General features: G+C 38.8%; 1 protein-coding gene across 1 annotated transcript in view; it reads left to right on the top strand.

The window, feature by feature from the left end:
- The window catches only part of Noc3 (Nucleolar complex protein 3), a 30,802-nt gene extending 7,600 nt beyond the window's left edge, over positions 1-23,202 (top strand). The window contains exons 4-15 of the mRNA XM_053774657.2: positions 914-1,089; positions 2,273-2,442; positions 10,416-10,569; positions 11,847-11,992; positions 13,695-13,886; positions 14,807-15,025; positions 16,057-16,238; positions 18,595-18,803; positions 19,203-19,384; positions 21,274-21,405; positions 21,768-21,865; positions 22,781-23,202. Coding sequence (XP_053630632.2) covers positions 914-1,089; positions 2,273-2,442; positions 10,416-10,569; positions 11,847-11,992; positions 13,695-13,886; positions 14,807-15,025; positions 16,057-16,238; positions 18,595-18,803; positions 19,203-19,384; positions 21,274-21,405; positions 21,768-21,865; positions 22,781-23,183 — 2,263 coding nt within the window. The 3' untranslated portion in view covers positions 23,184-23,202. The remainder of the gene's footprint in view (positions 1-913; positions 1,090-2,272; positions 2,443-10,415; positions 10,570-11,846; positions 11,993-13,694; positions 13,887-14,806; positions 15,026-16,056; positions 16,239-18,594; positions 18,804-19,202; positions 19,385-21,273; positions 21,406-21,767; positions 21,866-22,780) is intronic.
- The last annotated feature ends 671 nt before the right edge of the window (positions 23,203-23,873 follow it).

Genomic DNA, 23,873 nt, shown 5'->3' with positions numbered 1-23,873 from the left:
AAAAACTCTTGGAACTCATCAAAGGTATATTGAAGGTAGAGGTAAAGCAGGTCATATCTATTATCTCACACTGCCAGGTGCTGTGTGACCCCTGTGAGTTGTTACTACTCCTTTGAATACAAAAATAAAAATATGGTACAGGTATTGCTCAACTTATGATGGGGTTACGTTCTGACGAATGCGTCATGCGTCAGAAAATATCCTAAATTGAATATGAACATGACATTTTTATTTTATTTTATTATCACACTGGCCGATTCCCACCAAGGCAGGGTGGCCCGAAAAAGAAAAACTTTCACCATCATTCACTCCATCACTGTCTTGCCAGAAGGGTGCTTTACACTACAGTTTTTAAACTGCAACATTAACACCCCTCCTTCAGAGTGCAGACACTGTACTTCCCATCTCCAGGACTCAAGTCTGGCCTGCCGGTTTCCCTGAACCCCTTCATAAATGTTACTTTGCTCACACTCCAACAGCACGTCAAGTCTCCATCCACTCCTATCAAACACGCTCACGCATGCCTGCTGGAAGTCCAAGCCCCTCGCACACGAAACCTCCTTTACCCCCTCCCTCCAACCTTTCCTAGGCCGACCCCTACCCCTAAATAAATAAGTAAATAAATAACTACTGTTACTGAATAAGTAAATAAAAAGGTAATTACAGTAACTAACTAAATACCAGTATTGAAAAGTCAGTAAATGAATGCAAATTGTGGATTTGCCGCCTTCATGCTGGATGTTCATCTTAAGTTCTGTCTCCAAAGTAATTGCTTTTGCAGCATCGTAAAATGAAAATTTTGTAAGTCAAACCATTGTAAGTTGAGAAGTGCCTGTATTGGTGTCTTTTAGTCACATATTCTCATGTAAATGGGAAGAACCACATTCCCATAATTTTTAATCTTTGTTTGCAGAGAAGGAAAGAAGAGGAAACACGAGGCAACAGAAGATGGGCAAAGAGGCGACAGCATCGAATCAATCGAGGATGAGGAACGAAGCTTTGATAAAGACAGTTATATGAAAAATATGAGAAAGCTTCTTCCTGTGAAGACTGATAAAGGCATTATCTCACGATACACAGATATGGAAGGTAAGTACACAGGCTCTGGATTATCAAACATTGCTTGATACAATGGTCTGATTCATACACAAATAATCCGCACATAGGAGAGAAGCTTCGGTCCAACTTGTACTGAAATATTGTCGTAAGGTTGTGTTTCCTATGTGCAAGTTATTTGTGAGTTCTCCAGTCACGGTGTTGTGCCTTTTTGTTCTTGAATGATGATCACATTTCTCCGGTACTAAAGAGTGGTGATCCACCTGGAAAAAGATGAAATTATCTTTCTGGAAAGAAAACTAAAGAGCCCATATGGAAGTGTGAGGTAATGTGACCTAAAAAGAAAAACAAAGTTTTTTTTCTTTATAATTTTTTAATTTACAGAGGAGAAGGGGTTACTAGCCCCTTGCTTTTGGCATTTTATTTGCATCTTATGACATGCATGGCACTTTTTATTTATATTGATCTTTATTGTTTTCATCAATTTTCAAATATTTTCATTTATTATTTTTACTTTTGCATCTTTTTTTTAGGCCTCATGCTATTTCTTCTTTCTTCTTTCAACAAACCGGCCGTATCCCACCGAGGTGGGGTGGCCCAAAAAGAAAAACGAAAGTTTCTCCTTTTAAATTTAGTAATATATACAGGAGAAGAGATTACTAGCCCCTTGCTCCCGGCATTTTAGTCGCCTCTTACGACACGCATGGCTTAAGGAGGAAGAATTCTGTTCCACTTCCCCATGGAGGTAAGAGGAAATAAACAAGAGCAAGAACTAGTAAGAAAACCCAGAGGGGTGTGTATATATATGCTTGTACATGTATGTGTAGTGTGACCTAAGTGTAAGTAGAAGTAGGAAGATGTACCTAAAATCTTGCATGTTTATGAGACAGAAAAATGGACACCAGCAATCCTACGATCATGTAAAACAATTACAGGTTTCCATTTTACACTCACCTGGCAGGACGGTTGTACCTCCCTGGGCAGTTGCTGTCTACCAACCTACTACCTAGGACTCGAGCTATTGTGCACTCAATAAATAATAGTATAAACATGTTTATAGGTTTTATGTGCCCTGGCAAGTGAAAAAGAGGGTACAGTTCATTTTAAGGGAATATTTGCATTACGGCGGTGGTTCGGAACCTAACCTGTCATATTAGTGATGTATGCCTGTATGCGCTTTACTTTGTCCTATCTCTGTATCAAATAATATTCACAGAAGTGACCGAAGAGGGAGAGGTCATGGAGGAGGATAAAACAGAACATGAAACCAAGCTAAAAGTGAAATCCACTGTGGATTTTCTGGTTGAGCGACAACAGAAGCTGGAGGAGAAGAAAATCAAGATTGGGTGTCTGGCTGCCAATTTCCTGGTTGAACCGGAGGAGAGGGTAAGCAATGTGCCATGCACTGCAACTGTTTTTTTCTTTGCAATCACTATAAGTTATCTTTTATTTGTTAACTAGTCTGTCTACTCATCTTAACATGGACTTTTTTTATTATCTGTCTGTCTACAGATATCTCTATTTATCTGTTTAATTAAGGGGTTATTGTAATCTTCATAAGTTATCCTTCTATTTATTTGTTCACCAGTCTGTCAATTGGTCTTTCCATCGGTGTTTTTTTCTTATTTACAGATATCTTATTATTTACCTGTTTAATGGAAATAAGTCACTTTATTTGACTTTTATGGGTTATTCTAATTTACAATATGTATGATAATTGTACTAAATAAACTGTGTTAATTAATGGGGTCATTTAATTGTAATCTTAATGAATCATCTTTCTATTTATTTACTAGTCTGTCTGCTGGTCTTTCCACTGATGTTTGGGAACAAGACTACAAATGTTCTGCTTAACATAATGATAAACAGTTCATCTGTCACAAAGCTCACAGAGGGAAAATTCTTAGGAATCCACCTTGATAATAGACTCAAATTTCAAACACACGTACAACAAATTTCCAAGAAAATCTCCAAGACCGTAGGCATACTATCAAAGATATGGTACTGTGTTCCACAATCAGCTCTCCTTGCCTTATATCACTCACTTATTTACCCCTATCTCACCTATGGAATCTGTGCATGGAACTCAACAACAATAAATCATCTCAGACCATTAATAACTCAAAAGGCTGCAGTCAGAATGATAACAAATTCCCCCTCCAGGCAGCATACTCCAACAATATTCATAATTCTAAACTTACCATACAAAACATCCATACTTATTATTGTGCCTACTACATACATAGAACACTAAACTCAGATATAAACCCTCCCCTCAAACTTCTCCTTACCAACCTCAACAGAACACACGACCATAACACAAGACACAGATCACTCTTTTATATTCCCCGTGTCCATCTCACACTAAGTAAAAACTCAATGCACATAAAAGGCCCAAAAATTTGGAATCATTACCTGTGAATACAAAAGAAGCACTATCTGTTTATCAGTTCAAGACTCTTCTTAAAAACCACTTACTCACCCAAAACCCACCTACAAAATTAACAAAACACTTTCTACTGCCTCAAAATATCATTAAACACTGTTACTTTACTAGCCTCAGAACCCCATAATTAAATGCACAAAGGTCAATAAATATTGAATAACTGTATTTCATAAATGTATAACCCGTGCCCCTATCAAACTATGTTTTTATTTGCATTACCTAATAGAATAATCTATTCTCTTGAATGCACAGTAACTCATCTAATGACCATATGAGCTGTTTCTTTACTACAAATCGTTGATTTTATTCAATTTAATTGGATTAATAAATTGTATGACTACATATAGTAAATTGATCATTTTGTTATATTATACACTGTAATGCTACAAATTTGTACGACTATAAAGCTTCATAATTGAAATGTTCAGATTTCATTGTTTAAATTACCCATTTGTACTCCTTATTGTAAATTGTTTACTATAATTTTTACCACTGAATCTATCATTGCTTAGTTTAATCTTAAGTTAATTTTAATCCTGCCCATAATGCTCTGCATACAGAGTAGTTGAAATTTGTCTTCAATGATAATCATAACAGACCAAGAGACAAAGATTGCAGCCAGGTATGCCAGCACGTCCCCATAGGCAACAATTCACCTTACAATAGCTGCCATCAATGATATTGACAGTTGGCATGTACACCCAACTACTATAATTCCTTGTACAACTATGTATCATGCCCATATAAACTATATTATATTATATAGCAAAATATTCAAGGAGTATTTTGTACTGTCTCCAGACAAACTCTCGTTGGCCACCTATTCTGCCACATATATAATGACATATTTAATTCATTCTAGAGTATATATCAGGTTTCTATGTTATTTATATTGTTTGTTATGTCATATTAGATTAACTGTGATAGATAAATAAGCCGTAGAGTTGATATTAAGGAAATTGTTGAAGTACAGAATTCCACTGGAAGGGATTAATTGCATTTCAGTTAATTTAAATGAGGAAAATTGACTCTGCAAACGAGCAAAGCCAGTTGCGATCAAAGCCAGTTGCGAGCAAGGTCACAGAACAGATTAAAGCCGCAAGTAGAGGTTCCAATGTACAGTGGACCCCCGCTTTACGATCACCTCCCAATGCGACCAATTATGTAAGTGTATTTATGTAAGTGCGTTTGTACGTGTATGTTTGGGGGTCTGAAATGGACTAATCTAATTCACAATATTCCTTATGGGAACAAATTCATTCAGTACTGGCACCTGAACATACTTCTGGAATGAAATAATATCGTAAACCGGGGGTCCACTGTATTTATAACTGGGATCAGTCTTAAAATCGCGTTGTAATGTTATACAACTTGTGCAGAATAATTCCTGTTGGGCTTTTGGCATGATATTTGCCCAGTGGCTTATTGTAATTAAGGAGAAATGTAAAATAAATCTATAATATGAAGAATTAGGCACATGTGCAACATCTGGGTATTTTTATTTGTAGACGTTTTGCCATCCAGTGGCTTTATTAGTGCAATTCAGGGACATAATGAGAAGCCTGTAGAACTGTATACAAATCCTGAGGTAATCAGTCCCTCAGAGACTGACTGATGGTAGGATACACTGACAAGTATGTAAATATGCCAGTATGACGTAAACTGAATGTTGTCTTATTTACAAGAAGAATAAAAAGGCACAACAGTACACAAATAACCCGCTCACAGGAGACTGAAACATATGATAACATTACAGTCCAACTTAGACCATTAACTAGCTACAAACAAGTGCAAAGCAAAGGGAGCTAGAAAGGCTTGTGTGTGACTAGTTAATTGTACAACTTGGACCTGTTATTTTTATATAGCCGGACTTGAGTCCTGGAAATGGGAAGTACAATGCCTGCACTCTAAAGGAGAGGTTCGGGATATTGGCAGTTTGGAAAGGATATGTTGTGTATCTTAATACGTATATACTTCTAAGCTGTTGTGTTCTGAGCACCTCTGCAAGAACAGTGATTATGTGTGGGTGAGGTGAAAGTGTTGAATGATGGTGAAAGTATTTTCTTTTTGGGGATTTTCTTTCTTTTTTGGGTCACCCTGCCTCGGTGGGAGACGGCCGACTTGTTGAAAATAAATAAATTTTTTTTTTTTTTAACAAGTCGGCCATCTCCCACCGAGGCAAGGTGACCCAAAAAGAAAGAAAATCCCCAAAAAGAAAATACTTTCATCATCATTCAACACTTTCACCTCACTCACACATAATCACTGTTTTTGTAGAGGTGCTCAGGATACAACAGTTTAGAAGCATATACGTATAAAGATACACAACATATCCCTCCAAACTGCTAATATCCCAAAACCCCTCCTTTAAAGTGTGGGCATTGTACTTCCCATTTCCAGGACTCAAGTCCGGCTATATAAAAATAACTGGTTTCCCTGAATCCCTTCACTAAATATTACCCTGCTCACACTCCAACAGATCGACAGGTCCCAAATACCATTCGTCTCCATTCACTATCGAACACGCTCATGCACGCCTGCTGGAAGTCCAAGCCCCTCGCCCACAAAACCTCCCTTACCCCTTCCTTCCAACCTTTTCGAGGACGACCCCTGATCCGTCTTCCTTCTCCTACAGATTTAAATGCTCTCCATGTCATTTTACTTTGATCCATTCTCTCTAAATGACCAAACCACCTTAACAACCCCTCTTCAGCCCTCTGACTAATACTTTTATTAACCCTTTGAGGGTCGACAGGCCCTCACCAAGACTTGTTCTCAGGGTCGGCCAAATTTCAAAAAAAAAAAAAATTCTTATGAAAAGATAGAGAATCTTTTCCCGATCATAATGACACCAAAAGTATGAAATTTGATGGAAAACTTAGGGAATTATGCTCTCGCGAAGTTAGCGGTCTTGACGATGTTTATGCATCGGTGATTTTGCCCACTTTGAGCTCTATTTTTGGCCAATTCCAATGTACTAGTTGACAAAAATCATAACTATTTCGCTAGAATTCTATTTTTTGTATCAAATGAGTACAAGAAACCACCCATTTACTGATTTCAACTATCCAATAAAGTGGTCAGAATTTAGCAATTTTGCCAATTTCACACAAATTTCAAAGATGCCAATTTCCGAATAGGGTCCAGAATAAACAAGAAAGACATTCCTGGCGCTAAAATAACAAGTTCTTTGTTCGTTAGTCACATCTCTAGGCCCCTCTTATATTTCTTTGGCTTTCCACTTTCAATTTTTATTCTTACAAAAAATAGAAGATTTACTGTTATGCAGACTACTGCATTAGTGCAAAAATGGTATAAATAATATCAGCGCACTTGTGAAAGAATATTAAACTCATCAGTTGACGTGTATTGGACGCTTGGCATGATTTGTTTACTTTTGAACTTTGGTAAAAATCGAACATTTCCGCTACTTTGAGCTCAATTTCAAGGCACTTTTCATTGTAAAATCAGTCAAAATCATCTCAATTTCTGTAATATGTCTTCCATTCTATAAAATGAGACCAAGAAAACTAGAATACAACAATAAATAACATACGAAAATACAGTGCAAAGTCGCTGTTTTATTCCAAAAACACGGTCAAAGTCTTTTTTTCCTCATTATGCACTGTGTGCTGCAGGATTTTTTTTTATACTGCACACATTGACAACATAGACCCATTCTTTCATATGTAGGCCTACCAGTTTTCTCCCACTAGATTTGAGGGCGCTAGAATTTAGGCATACTATTACGTCAAAAAAAACCCTGGGTTGTAAGCCGTTCTAGTACGGCAGAAACCCTCAAAGGTTTAACTCCACACCTTCTCCTAATTTCCACACTCCGAATTTTCTGCATAATATTTACACCACACATTGCCCTTAGACAGGACATCTCCACTGCCTCCAACCGTCTCCTCGCTGCTGCATTCACAACCCAAGCTTCATACCCATATAAGAGTGTTGGTACTACTATACTTTCTTACATTCCCTTCTTTGCCTCCATAGATAACGTTTTTTTGACTCCACATATACCTCAACGCACCACTCACCTTTTTTCCCTCATCAATTCTATGATTAACCTCATCCTTCATAAATCCATCCGCCGACACATCAACTCCCAAGTATCTGAAAACATTCACCTCTTCCATACTCCTCCTCCTCAATTTGATATCCAATTTTTCTTTATTTAAATCATTTGATACCCTCATCACCTTACTCTTTTCTATGTTCACTCTCAACTTTCTACCTTTACACACACTCCCAAACTCATCCATTAACCTTTATTTATATATATTTTTTTTTTTTCAACAAGTCGGCCGTCTCTCACCGAGGCAGGGTGACCCAAAAAAGAAAGAAAATCCCCAAAAAGAAAATACTTTCATCATCATTCAACACTTTCACCACACTCACACATTATCACTGCTTTTGCAGAGGTGCTCAGAATACAACAGTTTAGAAGCATATACGTATAAAGATACACAACACATCCCTCCAAACTGCCAATATCCCAAACCCCTCCTTTAAAGTCCAGGCATTGTTCTTCCCATTTCCAAGACTCAAGTCCGACTATATGAAAATAACCGGTTTCCCTGAATCCCTTCACTAAATATTACCCTGCTCACACTCCAACAGATCGTCAGGTCCCAAGTACCATTTGTCTCCATTCACTCCTATCTAACACGCTCACGCACGCTTGCTGGAAGTCCAAGCCCCTTGCCCACAAAACCTCCTTTACCCCCTCTCTTCAACCCTTTCGAGGACGACCCCTACCTCGCCTTCCTTCCCCTATAGATTTATATGCTTTCCATGTCATTCTACTTTGATCCATTCTCTCTAAATGACCAAACCACCTCAACAACCCCTCTTCTGCCCTCTGACTAATACTTTTATTAACTCCACACCTTCTCCTAATTTCCACACTCCGAATTTTCTTCATAATATTTACACCACACATTGCCCTTAGACAGGACATCTCCACTGCCTCCAACCGTCTCCTCGCTGCTGCATTTACCACCCAAGCTTCACACCCATATAAGAGTGTTGGTACTACTATACTTTCATACATTCCCTTCTTTGCCTCCATAGATAACGTTTTTTGACTCCACATATACCTCAATGCACCACTCACCTTTTTTCCCTCATCAATTCTATGATTAACCTCATCCTTCATAAATCCATCCGCCGACACGTCAACTCCCAAGTATCTGAAAACATTCACTTCTTCCATACTCCTCCTCCCCAATTTGATATCCAATTTTTCTTTATTTAAATCATTTGATACCCTCATCACCTTACTCCTTTCTATGTTCACTTTCAACTTTCTACCTTTACACACATTCCCAAACTCATCCACTAACCTTTGCAATTTTTCTTTAGAATCTCCCATAAGCACAGTATCATCAGCAAAAAGTAACTGTGTCAATTCCCATTTTGAATTTGATTCCCCATAATTTAATCCCACTCCTCTCCCGAACACCCTAGCATTTACTTCTTTTACAACCCCATCTATAAATATATTAAACAGCCATGGTGACATTACACATCCCTGTCTAAGACCTACTTTTACTGGGAAGTATTCTCCCTCTCTTCTACACACCCTAACCTGAGCCTCACTATCCTCTTAAAAACTCTTAACAGCATTTAGTAACGTACCACCTATTCCATATACTTGCAACATCTGCCACATTGCTCCTCTATCCACTCTATGATATGCCTTTTCTAAATCCATAAATGGAATAAAACTTCCCTACCTTTATCTAAATACTGTTCACATATATGCTTCAATGTAAACACTTGATCTACACATCCCCTACCCACTGTGAAACCTCCTTCCTCATCTGCAATCCTACATTCTGTCTTACCTCTAATTCTTTCAATTATAACCCTACCGTACACTTTTCCTGGTATACTCAGTAAACTTATTCCTCTATAATTTTTACAATATCTTTTGTCCCCTTTCCCTTTATATAAAGGGACTATACGTGCTCTCCGCCAATCCCTAGGTACCTTCCCCTCTTTCATACATTTATTAAACAAAAGTACCAACCACTCTAACACTATATCCCCCCTGCTTTTAACATTTCTGTGATGATCCCATCAGTTCCAGCTGCTTTACCCCCTTTCATTCTACGTAATGCCTCACGTACCTCCCCCACACTTACATTCTGCTCTTCTTCACTCCTAAAAGATGGTATACCTGCCTGGCCAGTGCATGAAATTACCACCTCCCTTTCTTCCTCAACATTTAAAAGTTCCTCAAAATATTCTCGCCATCTACCTAAAACCTCCATCTCCCCATCTACTAACTCCCCATACTTTCCCTAGGCTTTCTTAACCTGTTTAACTCACTCCAAAATTTTTTCTTATTTTCATTAAAATTTCTTGACAGTGCCTCTCCCACTCTATCATCTGCTCTCCTTTTGCACTCTCTCACCATTCTCTTCACCTTTCTTTTACTCTCCATATACTCTGCTCTTCTTATAACACTTCTGCTTTGTAAAAACCTCTCATAAGCTACCTTTTTCTCTTTTATCACACCCTTTACTTCATCATTCCACCAATCACTCCTCTTTCCTCCTGCACCCACCTTCCTATAACCACAAACTTCTGCCCCACATTCTAATACTGCATTTTTAAAACTATTCCAACCCTCTTCAACCTGCCCCCCCTACTACTCATACTTGCTGCCACCTTGCTGCCCCCACTACTCATACTTGATGCTACCTTACTGCCAATAGTTGCTTATATCTCACCCGAACTTCCTCCTCCCTTAGTTTATACACTTTCACTTTGTGTATGTGAGTGGGTGTGACTTGGATCTGACTAGCTTGGGCCAGTAGGTGACTTGGGCCTGCCTAGCGTGGGCCAGTGGGCCTGCTGCAGTGCTCCTTATGTTCTTGTGTTGTCATATTTTCAGTTGTCTGGGCTGTCCAGTTTAGTGAACTTCATGGACGAGTCTGACCCAGATGTTGCAGTCACTGTCAAGAAGTACGCAGCTCTCAGCCTGCTGGAGGTCTTCCACAGCATTATCCCCTCATATTACATCGTCGCCCACGACATGGAGAGGAAATGTAAGAATGACGACTGTCTTTTATAGCATTGTAATTAGTGCCATCTTCAGTAGACAACCACAGATGAAGTGCAACAGTTTGTTCATCATTTGTACTGTTTTGAGAAATACTCATGCATATTTTTTTCTTTAACGCTTGGGCCATCTTCCACTTAGGTTAGATAACTTAAAAAAGAAGCTTTCACCATCATTCACACTATCACTGTCTTGCCAGAGGTACACAGATATGACAGGTTAGTTGTCCCTCCAATATTAAATATCTCTAACCCTTCCTTTACAGTGCAGGCATTATACTTCCCACCTCCAGGATTCAAGTCTGGCTAATCGGAATATTTTTAAAGGATTTCTGATTTAGTGGGCACTCGGAGAATCTTTCCTATTAATGCATTATAGTGAGGGTTTACTGTACTGGATAATGCATCATGTTCGTAAGTTGTGATAACAATCATAGGTCTCCCTCGGTGCACATTGTGTGTTTTCCAGCATTGTCAGCTCACAGCCATACATAAAAAAAGAAGTAGCACTGCAGCAGGCCTACTGGCTTGCTAGCACACTACTCAGCTCACACTGAAGTCTGTGGTTTGATCCCCAGTACGGGTGGAAACAATAGGATGGGTTTCAAGACACCTGCTGTCCACATTTACCCAGCAGTAAAATAGGTACCCTAGTGTTAGTAAACTGATATAGGTCACATCCTGGGGACAAAATTGACCTAATTTACCCAAAATGCTCTGTATAACAAAGGGCTTTCTATATAGTAGTATGTCATTGATGTCAGCAATAGTCTGTATACTTTGTACATGTACTTGTAGAAATAAAGGTTATTATTATTGTTAGTTATATTGGCAGTTTGGAGGGATATGTTGTGTATCTTTATATGTTTATGCTTCTAGACTGTTGTATTCTGAGCACCTCTGCAAAAACAGTGATAATGTGCGAGTGTGGTGAAAGTGTTGAATGATGATGAAAGTATTTTCTTTTTGGGGATTTTCTTTCTTTTTTGGGTCACCCTGCCTCGGTGGGAGACGGCCGACTTGTTGAAAAAAAAAAAAAAAAAAAAAAAAAAATTATTGTTATGTAAAAGGACACGTGCAACTAATGCAACATTTCATTGTGGCAACGCTTGGCTCTCCAGGAGCTTTGTTGAGCAGTTGCAATACCAACATTATTACACTGTTGAAGTTGTAGTGAGTTTTATTTTCAGTAAAAAATTAAACTTTGTATACAATAATAATTTTTTACAGCAATATGGATATAGGTATTTTGTTTATGTTTCAGTAAAGAAAGTAACAAAGAAGATGTATTTTTATGAAAACCAAATGTTATCAGCCTACCAGCTCTACCTTAAAGGTCTGGAAGATATGTTGAAATCAGAGAAGAGGAGAGAGAAGATGAAGACAGGTGGTAAAAATCCAGCAATTAAGGTATGTCTTGACTTATATCGGCATACAGGTGCTCCTCCACAATGGGGGTTCAACTTACAATATTTCGACTTTATGATGGTGCCAGAGCAAATTACTTTGGAGATAAAACTTAGGAAAATTACCCAGCATGAAGGTGGCAAGTCTGTAACTTGTATTTATTTACTTTTCGTTACTGATATTAAGTTACAGTAATTATTTGTTTACTTATTCAGTGACAGTCTTATTTATTTACTTATCATGCATTCATATTTGACTTAAAATATTTTTACCTATGGATTTGTCAAAACGTAACCCCAACTTAAGTTGAGGAACACCTGTGTACCTGAGTGTGTATATTAAGACTTAAATCATTTGGCAGACTAAATATATTTGTGGCTTTTAGAAATTTATAGTTATTTTAAATGTATCTAGAAGGATGTTTTTTGCTAGTATGTGAACTATCAGTACTGTAATTTTATTTTGATATTGTGATGATTTTGAGCTGTAAAACTTATAATTTTTTGTATCTAAGACTTTCATTTGCTCATTTAGTTAAATACTTGATTTCATCATGTGTACCTTTGAATACATATACTAAATTAAAATTTTGGAGAAAGAAACTGCAGTGACATTTTGGCTCGGCCTGGACCAATAACTAGTAACACAGTACTAGCCACTATTCCAAATTGGACCAAAATGTCGTTGTAAGTTTGAGTCTTCTGTGTGCAGGTTGTTTGTGTTTTGTCTAAAATGCTGAATGTAATATTGGCTTTGTGAAGCGGTGAAGTAATGCGTATAGAATGGGTTTAAGTTGGATAAATTTAGATTTAGAAAGGACTTAGATACTGGTTTGCAAACAGAATTGTTGATGTGTGGAAGAAACTTCCGAGTAGGGTAATAGAGGCTAATACACTTACCACACAGATGTATTCTCTCATATCTAGGCCCAAATTTACCACTCACAGCTTATCTGAGTGAGCTGAGCTCACGGCGTAGAACTATGGTTTGAATAAAAATTCATCATGTGAATAAAAAATCAAAATGGAATTTATTAGTAAAGCCTGAAAACGTAACTAATGAACAGAGGAAATGTTAATTTAGTGCCAGGAATGCCTGCATTGTTTATTCTGGACCCTATTTTGAAATAGGAATATTTTGAACTTTGTGTTAAATTGGCCAAATTACCAATTTCCGATCACTTTATTGGGTAGTTGAAACAGTTGACTTGGTGATTTCTTGTACTCAGTCGATAAAATAGAAGTAATGCTAACGCAATGGCTAAGAATTTGGTCGACTGGAATAATGTAATTGGCTTAAAATGGGAGTCAAAGTCGGCAAAATTGCCGATGCGTAAATATCGCTGACACATCAAAATTCCCAAGAACATAATTTCGTCAATTTTCCATCAAATTTCAAACTTTTTTTTTATTACCTTCAGAAAAAGATTCTTTAGCATTTCATAAGAAAAAATAATAATTTTGTTTTTTAAATTCTTAGACCCTGTAGACATGTTTCAGATTTTGGGTCTGGACCTGGAAAGGGTTAAAAAGAGATTGGACAGTTCTTGAGTAGCTTTGGGAAAAGGTTAGATAAGTGGGTGGGTGGGAGTGGTTGGTTTACAGGTCACCAACACTTTTCCATCAGTCACCTGCCTAGTTTGGGCCAGTAGGCCTGCTGCAGTGTTCCTCTATTCTTACGTCCACTTTATTTTATTCCTTGGCAGCATATGGTAATGGTGGCACTTAAGTGTTTTGGGAGCTTACTGACGCAACACAGCCACTTCAACTTTACCAGCAACATCATCCGTGCTTTTGTGCCTTACCTCAACCACGTCGATGATGAAATATGCTCATTGGTCACCAGTTACCTCGCCCAGCTCTTCAAGGCAGATAAAGATGGTCGCATCTCTTTGGAAGTTAGTCGCTTTTGCTCTATGCATCTTAAGTGTGTGTTCAAAATAATTTTGTGAAGATAATATCTCTCCTTCAACTGTAGTGTAGGTGTGCTGCTGGCAAGACAGTGATGGAGTGAATGATGATGAAAGTGTTTCTTCTTTTTTTGGGTTAACCTGCCTTGGTGGGAGATAGCCGGTTTGTTGAAAGAAAAAAGAGTAATAATAATAAATTACTAAGTTTTACATTATGATATTTATACAAGTTTTCTCCAACCATTTGATAAATTAAAAAAGATAATAGGTTATTAATTCCTATTGATAACAAGATATCGAATTGTGAAAAAATTAATTGATAATTAAGATTTCTAGAATGACTTCCTAACAAGTGTTGCCTTGATGTCAGTGAAGACCTGGTGATCCCAGCAAGGGCAGCCACCTTTCCCTTAGATCAAACATGATTGCTTTCCATTTCCCTGGTGTTGTATGATCTCTGTGCATTGAGTGCTTCCCCATAATTCAAACTGCAGTCAGGTCTTTATTAGTGCGAGTTTGAACAGTGTAAATTTCAGTTTTGTGCGAAATTAATCATTGCTTGTTTTTCCTCAAATTCTTTAAATTGTGCTTAAAAATTATATATACTAATTCAAGTAGTGCAAGTTTCAATTTGATTCAAAAATTAGTGCTAATTTTTTCCCCTAAACTCTTCAAATCATGTGCAAAAATTATGTATAATTCAAACAGTGCTAATTTCAATTTATTGCAAAATAAATCAGTGCTAGTTTTTCTCCTAAACTCTTTAAACTGTGTGCAAAAATTACATATTTGAACAATGCAAATTCAAATAATGCGACCGCCTCACGGGATTTGTCATTCACACTAATCGCAACCTAGCTGTATTTAGTTGTTTGTGCAGCTCAGCTAAATATAGTCTTGGTTGCCAGGTGGTGCAGCAGATTGACAGGTACGTGCGAGGCCTGTCGTTCCGGGTGCGGCCTGAGGTGCTCAAGGTGTTGCTGGTGCTGAGGGTCAAGGAGGCCCAGAGTATAGACGTCGATATAGAAGCCAACCTCACTGCCAAACGCAAACTAACCCATACCGAGAAGCTTTTAAAAAAGCTTGCAGAGAAGAATCGACCCAAGAAATCCATCAAGGAGGCTAAGGTTGGTGTTGTGATTGCAGTACATGCTCTGCTCGACCTACAGTGGGGGTTACGTTCCAACAAACTCATCTCAAGTTGAAGTTATTATAAATTGAATATAAATATGATATGATAGATAAATAAATAAATAACTACTGTCACTTGAGTATATAAATAATTACTATAACCAACTGAATACCAGTATTGAAGAGTAAATAAAGGAATACAGTTACGGACTTGTCGCCTTCATGCTGGATAACTATCTTAATTTCCATCTCCAAAGTAATTGCTTTTCCTACATTGTAAGGTTGAAATATTGTAAGTCGAACCATCGTAAGTCGAGGAGCAACCATATTACTAATGCCACCTACTCAAACCTCGAGAACTTAACTTAAATTTAATGTGTGCTATAAACCACAGAACATGTGTGGGGTTGTGGACCCACAGCAAGCCAGCCCTAAAATGCCTGAGAGGCTAATGTAAAAATACAAATTTAATATAATGCAGCCATTTATTGAGTACGTCTTGCCCTTATAGTGAGCTTTATCAGGTTGCAAATTTAGGTGGGTGAAATCTTGTCAGTAAAGAATACTATGTGGGTGAAACTTCAATAAAGCCTACTATGTGGGTGAAGTGTCAATAAAGCATATATGGGTGAAACGTCAATAAAAGATCACATTGTACTGCATTTGTCTGTGTTTTTCCATCATGTTTATATGTCACACCATAAATGTTCTGCATAACTATGGTTTCTCTGCATGCTCAACCAAATGTCACTCATCTCTGTACAAACATTGTATCATGCTGGACTTGAGTCCTGGAGGTGGTAAGTACAGTGCCTGCACTCGAAAGGACGGGTTTAGAATATTTGCTGTTTGGAGGACGTCTAAACTGTTGTATCTACATGCCTCTGGCAAGACAGCAGTATGAATGATGGGTGAAAGCATTTCTTTTTCAGGTCACCCTGTCTTTGTGGGAAACAGTCAGCTTGTTACAAAAATTATGTATTATTTCTCCAGTGTTAGTAACAGTACTCTTGATAATCTCTTTCAGATTTTCCGTAAGAAGAGAAAGCTAGAGGAGAAGATGAAGGGAATACACAAAGAGAAGGAGACAAAAATCCGCAAGACTCACCACACTAGCGTGATTCAGTTGGTGTTTGGCTTGTTTATCCATGTGTTAAAGAGGCGAACCAATAATAAACTCATGGGAGTCATCCTGGAAGGTCTTGCAAAGTAAGTAACTGCAATCATCCTGGAAGGTCTTGCAAAGTAACTGCAATCATCCTGGAAGGTCTTGCAAAGTAAGTAACTGCAATCATCCTGGAAGGTCTTGCAAAGTATGTAACTGCAATCATCCTGGAAGGTCTTGCAAAGTATATAACTGCAGTAATCCTGGAAGGTCTTGCAAAGTATGTAACTGCAATCATCCTGGAAGGTCTTGCAAAGTAACTGCATTTGTTCTGGAAGGTTTTGCAAAGTAGTTAACTGCACACTTTGCAGCTTCATCCTCTATTTTGTTCCATTTCATATGTATATCTTACAAAGAAGGTCACTGCTTTACAGCACTTTGCTTGATGGTGTTATGCTAATGCAGCAGTTTTCAGTTATACCCAGTCTTTATTTATTCAAGACTTCCTACAGTAAATATATTCACCACTCACTCGGAGCTAAGGACGAAGATACTTTAAGGTAAGTAATGTATGTATTGTATATGCATTTTTTAGGCCTAACTATACTGCTGACTTAACCCCTTCAGGGTCCAAGGCCCAAATCTGAAGTGGTGCCCCAGTGTCCAAGAATTTAAAAAAAAAAAAATTGTTATTTTTTCTTGTGAAATGGTAGAGAATCTTTTTGTGAAGGTAATAAAACAAAAAGTACGAAATTTGATGGAAAATTGACGAAATTATGCTCTCGCGAATTTTGATGTGTCAGCGATATTTACGAATCAGCGATTTTGCTGACTTTGACTCCCATTTTAGGCCAATTACATTATTCCAGTCAACCAAATTCTTAGCTATTTCACTAGTATTACTTCTATTCTATCGATTGAGCACAAGAAATCACCAAGTCAACTGTTTCAACTACAAAATAAAGTGATCAGAAATTGTTAATTTGGCCAATTTTACACAAAGTTCAAAATATTCCAATTTCAAAATAGGGTCCAGAATAAACAATGTAGGTATTCCTGGAACTAAACTAACATTTTCTCTGTTCATTAGTTACGTTTTGAGGCTTTACAAATAAATTCCATTTTGATTTTTTATTCACATAATGAATTTTTATTCACACCAAAAAATAGAAGATTTACTGTTATGCAATACTGTAATAATTGTATAAATATCATCACCATATTTGTGAATGTATATTAGACCCACCAGCTGACATGTATTAGACGTGTGAGGTCGTTTGTTTACTCTTGAATATCGGCAAAAATTTAACATTTCTGCTACTTTGAGCTTAGTTTCAAGCCATTTCCAGTGCTAAAACCAATCAAAATCATCTTTATTTCTGTAATATGTCTTCCATTCTATCAAATGAGACCAAGCAATCGCAAATAGAGCTATAAAAAACATACGAAAAAACACTGCAAAGTCGCTGTTTTAATCGAAAAATCATGATTTCAGTTTTTTTCTCTCATACACAGCGTGCTGCAGGATCTGTTTTATGTGGTGCACACATATCACATAGATGTATTCTCTCATATCTAGGCCCAAATGTACCACTCACAGTTTATCAGAGTGAGCTGAGCTCATGACGTAGATCTACGGTTTGGACCCTGAACGTAAAGCCGTAGATCTACGGGACGGACCCTCAAAGGGTTAATATATATAATAGTGTAAATACGTTATCCGGCTTTTATATGCATTTGAAAGTTAAAAAAGTCTATGTTTCACTTTACAGTGATTTTTGGTGTACAGCAGTAACCTGGAACTTAATCTGCTGTATAAGCGGGACCTTCTTGTACCTTTGACTGAATTGCGAGAGTCTATCTACTCCTGGAGCCTGGCCATGGACCAGGCTTGTCTGGTGCTTGCCTGGTCAACCAGGCTGTTACTGCTGGCCACAGCTGGTGTATTTAAATTGTTTTACCCTCAAGTGTATGGTAGTAACAGACTGGTTGATCAGGCCCTGATCCACCATGAGGACTGGTATAATTAAAATTCTCAGAAAGAATGAAAAGGCACAATACCGTGACTGGAACAATACACAAATAACCCGCACACGGGAAAATGAAACTCATGACGATGTCTGGTCCAGCTTGGACCATTAACTAACCAATGGTCTAAGTTGGACTGAAACATCATCATAAGTTTCTTTATTTACACTCACTCGGCAGGACGGTAGTACGTCCCTGGGTGGTTGCTGTCTACCAACCTACTGTGTACCAACCAGGCTGTGATGGATATGTGGGGCAGCAGGTCACCAACAGCAGCATCCTGGTTGACCAGGTAAGCACTAGACAAGCCTGGTCCATGGCCGGAATCCAGGAGTAGAAAAACCCTCGCAACTCATCAAAGGTAAAGGTATCATCCTGCCTCGATGGGAGACGTCCAACGTGTATTTAAAAAAAAAATTCCTCCTTTGGCAGATTTGCACACCTGATCAACATAGAATTCTTTGCGGACTTACTCAATGTTCTGGGAGAGCTGATGGCTGAAGATACCCTCAAGTTCCGTGAGTCTCTGCATTGCATCCAGGTGGTGTTTACCATTCTCTCTGGTCAGGGAGAGGTGCTCACCCTTGACCCACACAGATTCTACAAATACTTGTATGCCAACATGTTCGAGTTGAGTGCAGGTTTGTATGTTGTGCCTTTTTATCAACCTCATTTGTAGGAAATTATACAGAACTTATTATTACACAAATTATGCACTGAGGTGGTCAGTCCCTCAGCCTGGAGAAAATATTTTGTTCCGAGTCTGAACCAAAACTATGTCACCAAGGGTGTTGGACTGATTACATCATCTTCACATCTCTACTGCCTTTGCCAGCTTTTCTGTCCAGCCTCTCTTCACTTAATGATGGAGTTCTCTTCCTAAGACCACGTCGGTAAACAAATTCATCGCTAAGTGAGGAGAGGCTGTATTCGTCTGAAGGAGCCTACTGTGTAGGCGAAATGTTTGGGAATAAAGATACCTAACTTACACATATGTCTTATCAACCTGTTGGTATTTTATCCATTTTTCAACCTAACAGGCACAAACCATAATGACGTCTTATCTGCCCTGGAGTCTGTGAAACAAATGCTGGTGGAGCGACACAAGCGAGTTAGTCTGGTGCGTGTTCAAGCCTTCAGTAAACGTATTGCTTCACTCAGCCTCACCCTCCTCCACAGTGGCACCATCGCCTCTCTCGCTGTTCTTCGTAGCATTTTGCTGGTAAGGATTTTGTTCCCATAACTCAGTTAGTAGTTCACACTGAGTGTCCATTGTTTGATCCCCAGAATGGGTGGAAACATTGCAGCGTGTTTCCTAAAGACACCTGCTGTTCCTATTCACCAAGCAGCAAGTAGGTAGGCGGATGGATTTATGAAGGATGAGATTAACCATAGAATTGATGAAGAAAAAAAGGTGAGTTGTGCATTGAGGTATATGTCGAGTCAAAAAACATTATCTTTGGAGGCCAAGAAGGGAATGTATGAAAGTATAGTGGTACCAACACTCTTATATGGGTGTGAAGCTTGGGTTGTAAATGCTGCAACATGGAGGCGGTGGAGGTGTCCTGGCTAAGGGCAATGTGCGGTGTAAATATTATGCAGAGAATTCGGAGTGTGGAAATTAGAAGGTGTGGAGTTAATATAAGTATTAGTCAGAGGGCTGAAGAGGGGTTGTTGAGGTGGTTTGGTCATTTAGAGAGAATGGATCAAAGTAGAATGACATGGAGAGCGTATAAATCTGTAGGGGAAGGAAAGCGGGGTACGGTCGTCCTCGAAAAAGTTGGAGGGAGGGGGTAAAGGTTATGTGGGCGAGGGGCTTGGACTTCCAGCAAGCATGCATGAGCGTGTTAGATAGGAGTGAATGGAGATGAATGGTATTTGGGACCTGACGAGCTGTTGGACTGTGAGCAGGGTAATATTTAGTGAATGGATTCAGGGAAACCTGTTATTTTTATATAGCTGGACTTGAGTACTGGAAATGGGAAGTACAATGCCTGCACTCTAAAGGAGGGGTTTGGGTTATTGGAAGTTTGGAGGGATGTGTTGTGTATCTTTATACGTATATGCTTCTAAACTGTTGTATTCTGAGCACCTCTGCAAAAACAGTGATTACGTGTGAGTGAGGTGAAAGTGTTGAATGATGATGAAAGTAATTTCTTTTTGGGGATTTTCTTCCTTTTTGGGTCGCCCTACCTCGGTGGAAGATGGCCGACTTGTTGAAAAAAAAAAAAACTATAGTTTTACATACAAACTAGGGCATATGAAAACCGAAGTTCCACTGTATGTACTTTGGAGACGAAATCTACGAAGGCAGCAAGTCTGTAACTTGTATTTATTCATTTACTTTTCAGTACTGGTATTTAGTTATAGTAATTATTTCTTTATTTTCTTACTCAATGACAGTAGTTATTTATTGATTTTTTTATTTAGCACATCATATTCATATTCGATAGGATTTTTTGAATTAACCCCATTTGATGTAACCCCATTGTAAGTCGAGTACCTGTATTGGCATTCCTCCAAGGCCAGGAGAGTGGCTCATTCAGTCTCATGCTCATAGCACAGTCCTCTCAGCTCATGACTAGTCTGGATGCATATCTGCCAACCTTCTCATATTTTGTTTTGTTTGAATAGTGAGGTTTCCATGCTGATTCATTTACAATTAATAGAATTTGTGAGAAGTTTAAGCTATGCGTGACAGGTCCTTGGTGAATTTCACTTGACGTGTATCCTGACAGTCCCACCTATATCATACTAGCTCAGGTGAAAGGTCGTATGTGAGGTGATATCGCAACCTTATAAGCCTTCTGCTGTTCTCTTATTTTTAAAGGTTGTTGATAATGTGAAAAATCACGAAATCACTTGAAAGTTCACAATTTTTTCACAGTGGTTGCTTTGCATACTCAAGAATTAGTCAAGTATGTGTTCCTCTTGATTCTACAGCCGCAAACTCATACTAAACGAGAAGTGTAATTTGTTAATTACCTATTACAAATAACCTGTTCCTAAGAGAGGAAACTTAGTGACATTTTAGTCTGCACTGGACAATTGCCACGTCACAACTGTATTTTGTTCCTACCACCGTATTGTAACTTTATTCTTGCCTTTTAGGTCCACCCCAGCACTGAGACCTTGCTAGAAACAGACTCGGAGGGAACAAGCGGTGTTTTCTCACCTGAGATAGAAGATCCAGAGCATTGTAATGCCTCTGCCTCCTCCTTATGGGAACTTCATTACCTGATGGTAAGTTCTGACTTGTGTGAGCGTGTTAGATAGGAGTGAGTGGAAGCAAGCAGTTTTTATGTCTTGATGTGTTGTTGGAGTATGAGCAAGGTAACATTTATGAAGGAATTCAGGGAAACCAGTTAGCTGGACTTGAGTCCTGGAGGTGGGAAGTACAGTGTTTGCACTCTGAAGGAAAGGTGGGGATATTTGCAGTTTTGAGCTGTAGTATCAGTACCTCTGGCAAGACAGTGATGGAGTGAGTGATGATGAAAGTGTTTCTCCTTTTTTGGGTCACCCTGCCACAATGAGAGATGGCTGATGTGTTAAAAAAAAAAAATTCATCCTGGATTGCAGTATTAATGTCATGTGTCTCATTTCAGCGACACTACCACAGCACCGTACGGCAGATGTCCGAGCATGTAGTGCGTGGAGCACCCCTCCAGGGTGACTATACCTTGCCCTATACTCTTACTAAGAGGTGAGAACACACTGAATTGTTTGAAATTATGAATGCCATGACTCAGGTAGTGGGAAGTTTGTGATGAAATTGATTTTTGATTTTTATTGACCTTACCACCCGCTTAGACCAGGCCTTGACGTAATCTGCCATTGCACATCTTTGAAAGGGCTTATCTGATGGGATAAGCTCTCTCACCTTCACTCTTAGAATGCTCTCTCACTTTCACTATTAGAATGCTCTCTTACTTTCACTTAGAATGCTCTCCTCATTTACTTGTCCCATCCATGATGCTCACCCAACAGTCTCTTTTCTATGCAAAATTTCTATTTGGAAATAATGGTAGAATTATTGACAAAATGGTGGGTAAAAAGAGCTTTGTTGAGGTGTTACAAACAGTACAGCTTAACAAAGCTGTATTGTTTGTAACAGCTTAACAAAGCTGTATTGTTTGTAACAGCTTAACAAAGCTGTATTTTTTGTAACAGCTTAACAAAGATGTATTGTTTGTAACAGCTTAACAAAGCTGTATTGTTTGTAACAGCTTAACAAAGCTGTATTGTTTGTAACAGCTTAACAAAGCTCCTGGAGAGCAAAACATTACCACAATAAGATGTCACATTAGTTGCATCTGTGTCTTGTTACCCAGCATAATTCCAATTTTTTTTCTCCATGGGGAAGTGGAGCAAAATTCTTCCTCTGTCATCCATGTATGTCGTAAGAGGTGACTAAAATGCTGGGAGCAAGGGGCAAGTAACCCTGTCTCCTGTATACATTACTAATTGTAAGAAGATGAAAGTGTTTCTTCTTTTTCTGATCACTGCTTCGGTGGGAGACTGCCAGTGTCTTAAAAAAAAATTCCTATTCGTGTTCAAAATAAATTTAATCTTCACAAGAATATTGACCATTTATTTACCTCTCCTTTTTCTCCACCAGATCAATTGAGGATCTCTTTGAGGATTATGATCCATCAGAAATGCGCTTCAACCCCGCCATTCCGACTCCAAGCCAACACTTGTCCAACAGATTAAGCCAGAAGACCAGGAAGCACATGAATAGACTAAACAATGAACACTGGATCACAGACTACATGACACAAGAGACCCGCGCCCTGGCAAGTTGCTCCACCAACAACCCCGGGACTACCACTGGATGTCGTGCAGAGGTTTCATCTCTGGAAAATTTGGCCCCAGTCGCTGAATTGAATGATGCCGATTTTTATAGCGGAATGCTGTTAAATATGAACCTTGATGAAATTCCCACCAGGAAAATTTCCGATGATGAAGTTTGTGAAGATTTTACAATAAGTCTCCTTAAGAGTGAAACCAGGAAGAAATAATTACTGGATGTACTCTGTATTCCGAGTTTTTTTTTATCCCTAACACTAATTGAATATAACACAGGGTGTTTTAAAAAGAAGGACCCAATTTCAAAGCAATATGTATTATGATTGGGTCAGTCTTTTTAAAACTCCTTTTATTTATATGAATACAAGTACTCCTCAACTTACGTTTGGGTTATGTTCTGACAAACCTGCCATAACCCAAATGTTAATATGATATGATAAATAAATTGGTAAATTAATAACTACTGTCACTGAATAAGTAAATTAAGAAATAATTACTGTAACTAAATACCATTGTTGGAAAGTAAGTAAATACATATTAGTGGACTTCCTGCCTTCATGGTGGGTAATTATCTTGAGTTTCATCTTTGCCCTGCCTCGGTGGTCGCTTTGCCTCGGTGGTCGCTTTGCCTCGGTGGTCGCTTTGCCTCGGTGGTCGCTTTGCCTCGGTGCTCGCTTTGCCTCGGTGCTCGCTTTGCCTCGGTGGTCGCTTTGCCTCGGTGCTCGCTTTGCCTCGGTGCTCGCTTTGCCTCGGTGGTCGCTTTGCCTCGGTGGTCACTTTGCCTCGGTGCTCGCTTTGCCTCGGTGGTCGCTTTGCCTCGGTGGTCACTTTGCCTCGGTGGTCGCCCTGCCTCGGTGGTCGCTTTGCCTCGGTGGTCGCTTTGCCTCGGTGGTCGCTTTGCC

The sequence above is a fragment of the Cherax quadricarinatus genome, chromosome 62 (genome assembly GCF_038502225.1).
Source record: "Cherax quadricarinatus isolate ZL_2023a chromosome 62, ASM3850222v1, whole genome shotgun sequence".
Taxonomy (NCBI): Eukaryota; Metazoa; Arthropoda; class Malacostraca; order Decapoda; family Parastacidae; genus Cherax; species Cherax quadricarinatus.
Note: the sequence above shows the minus strand (reverse complement) of the source record. Positions and strands in the feature narration are given on the sequence as shown.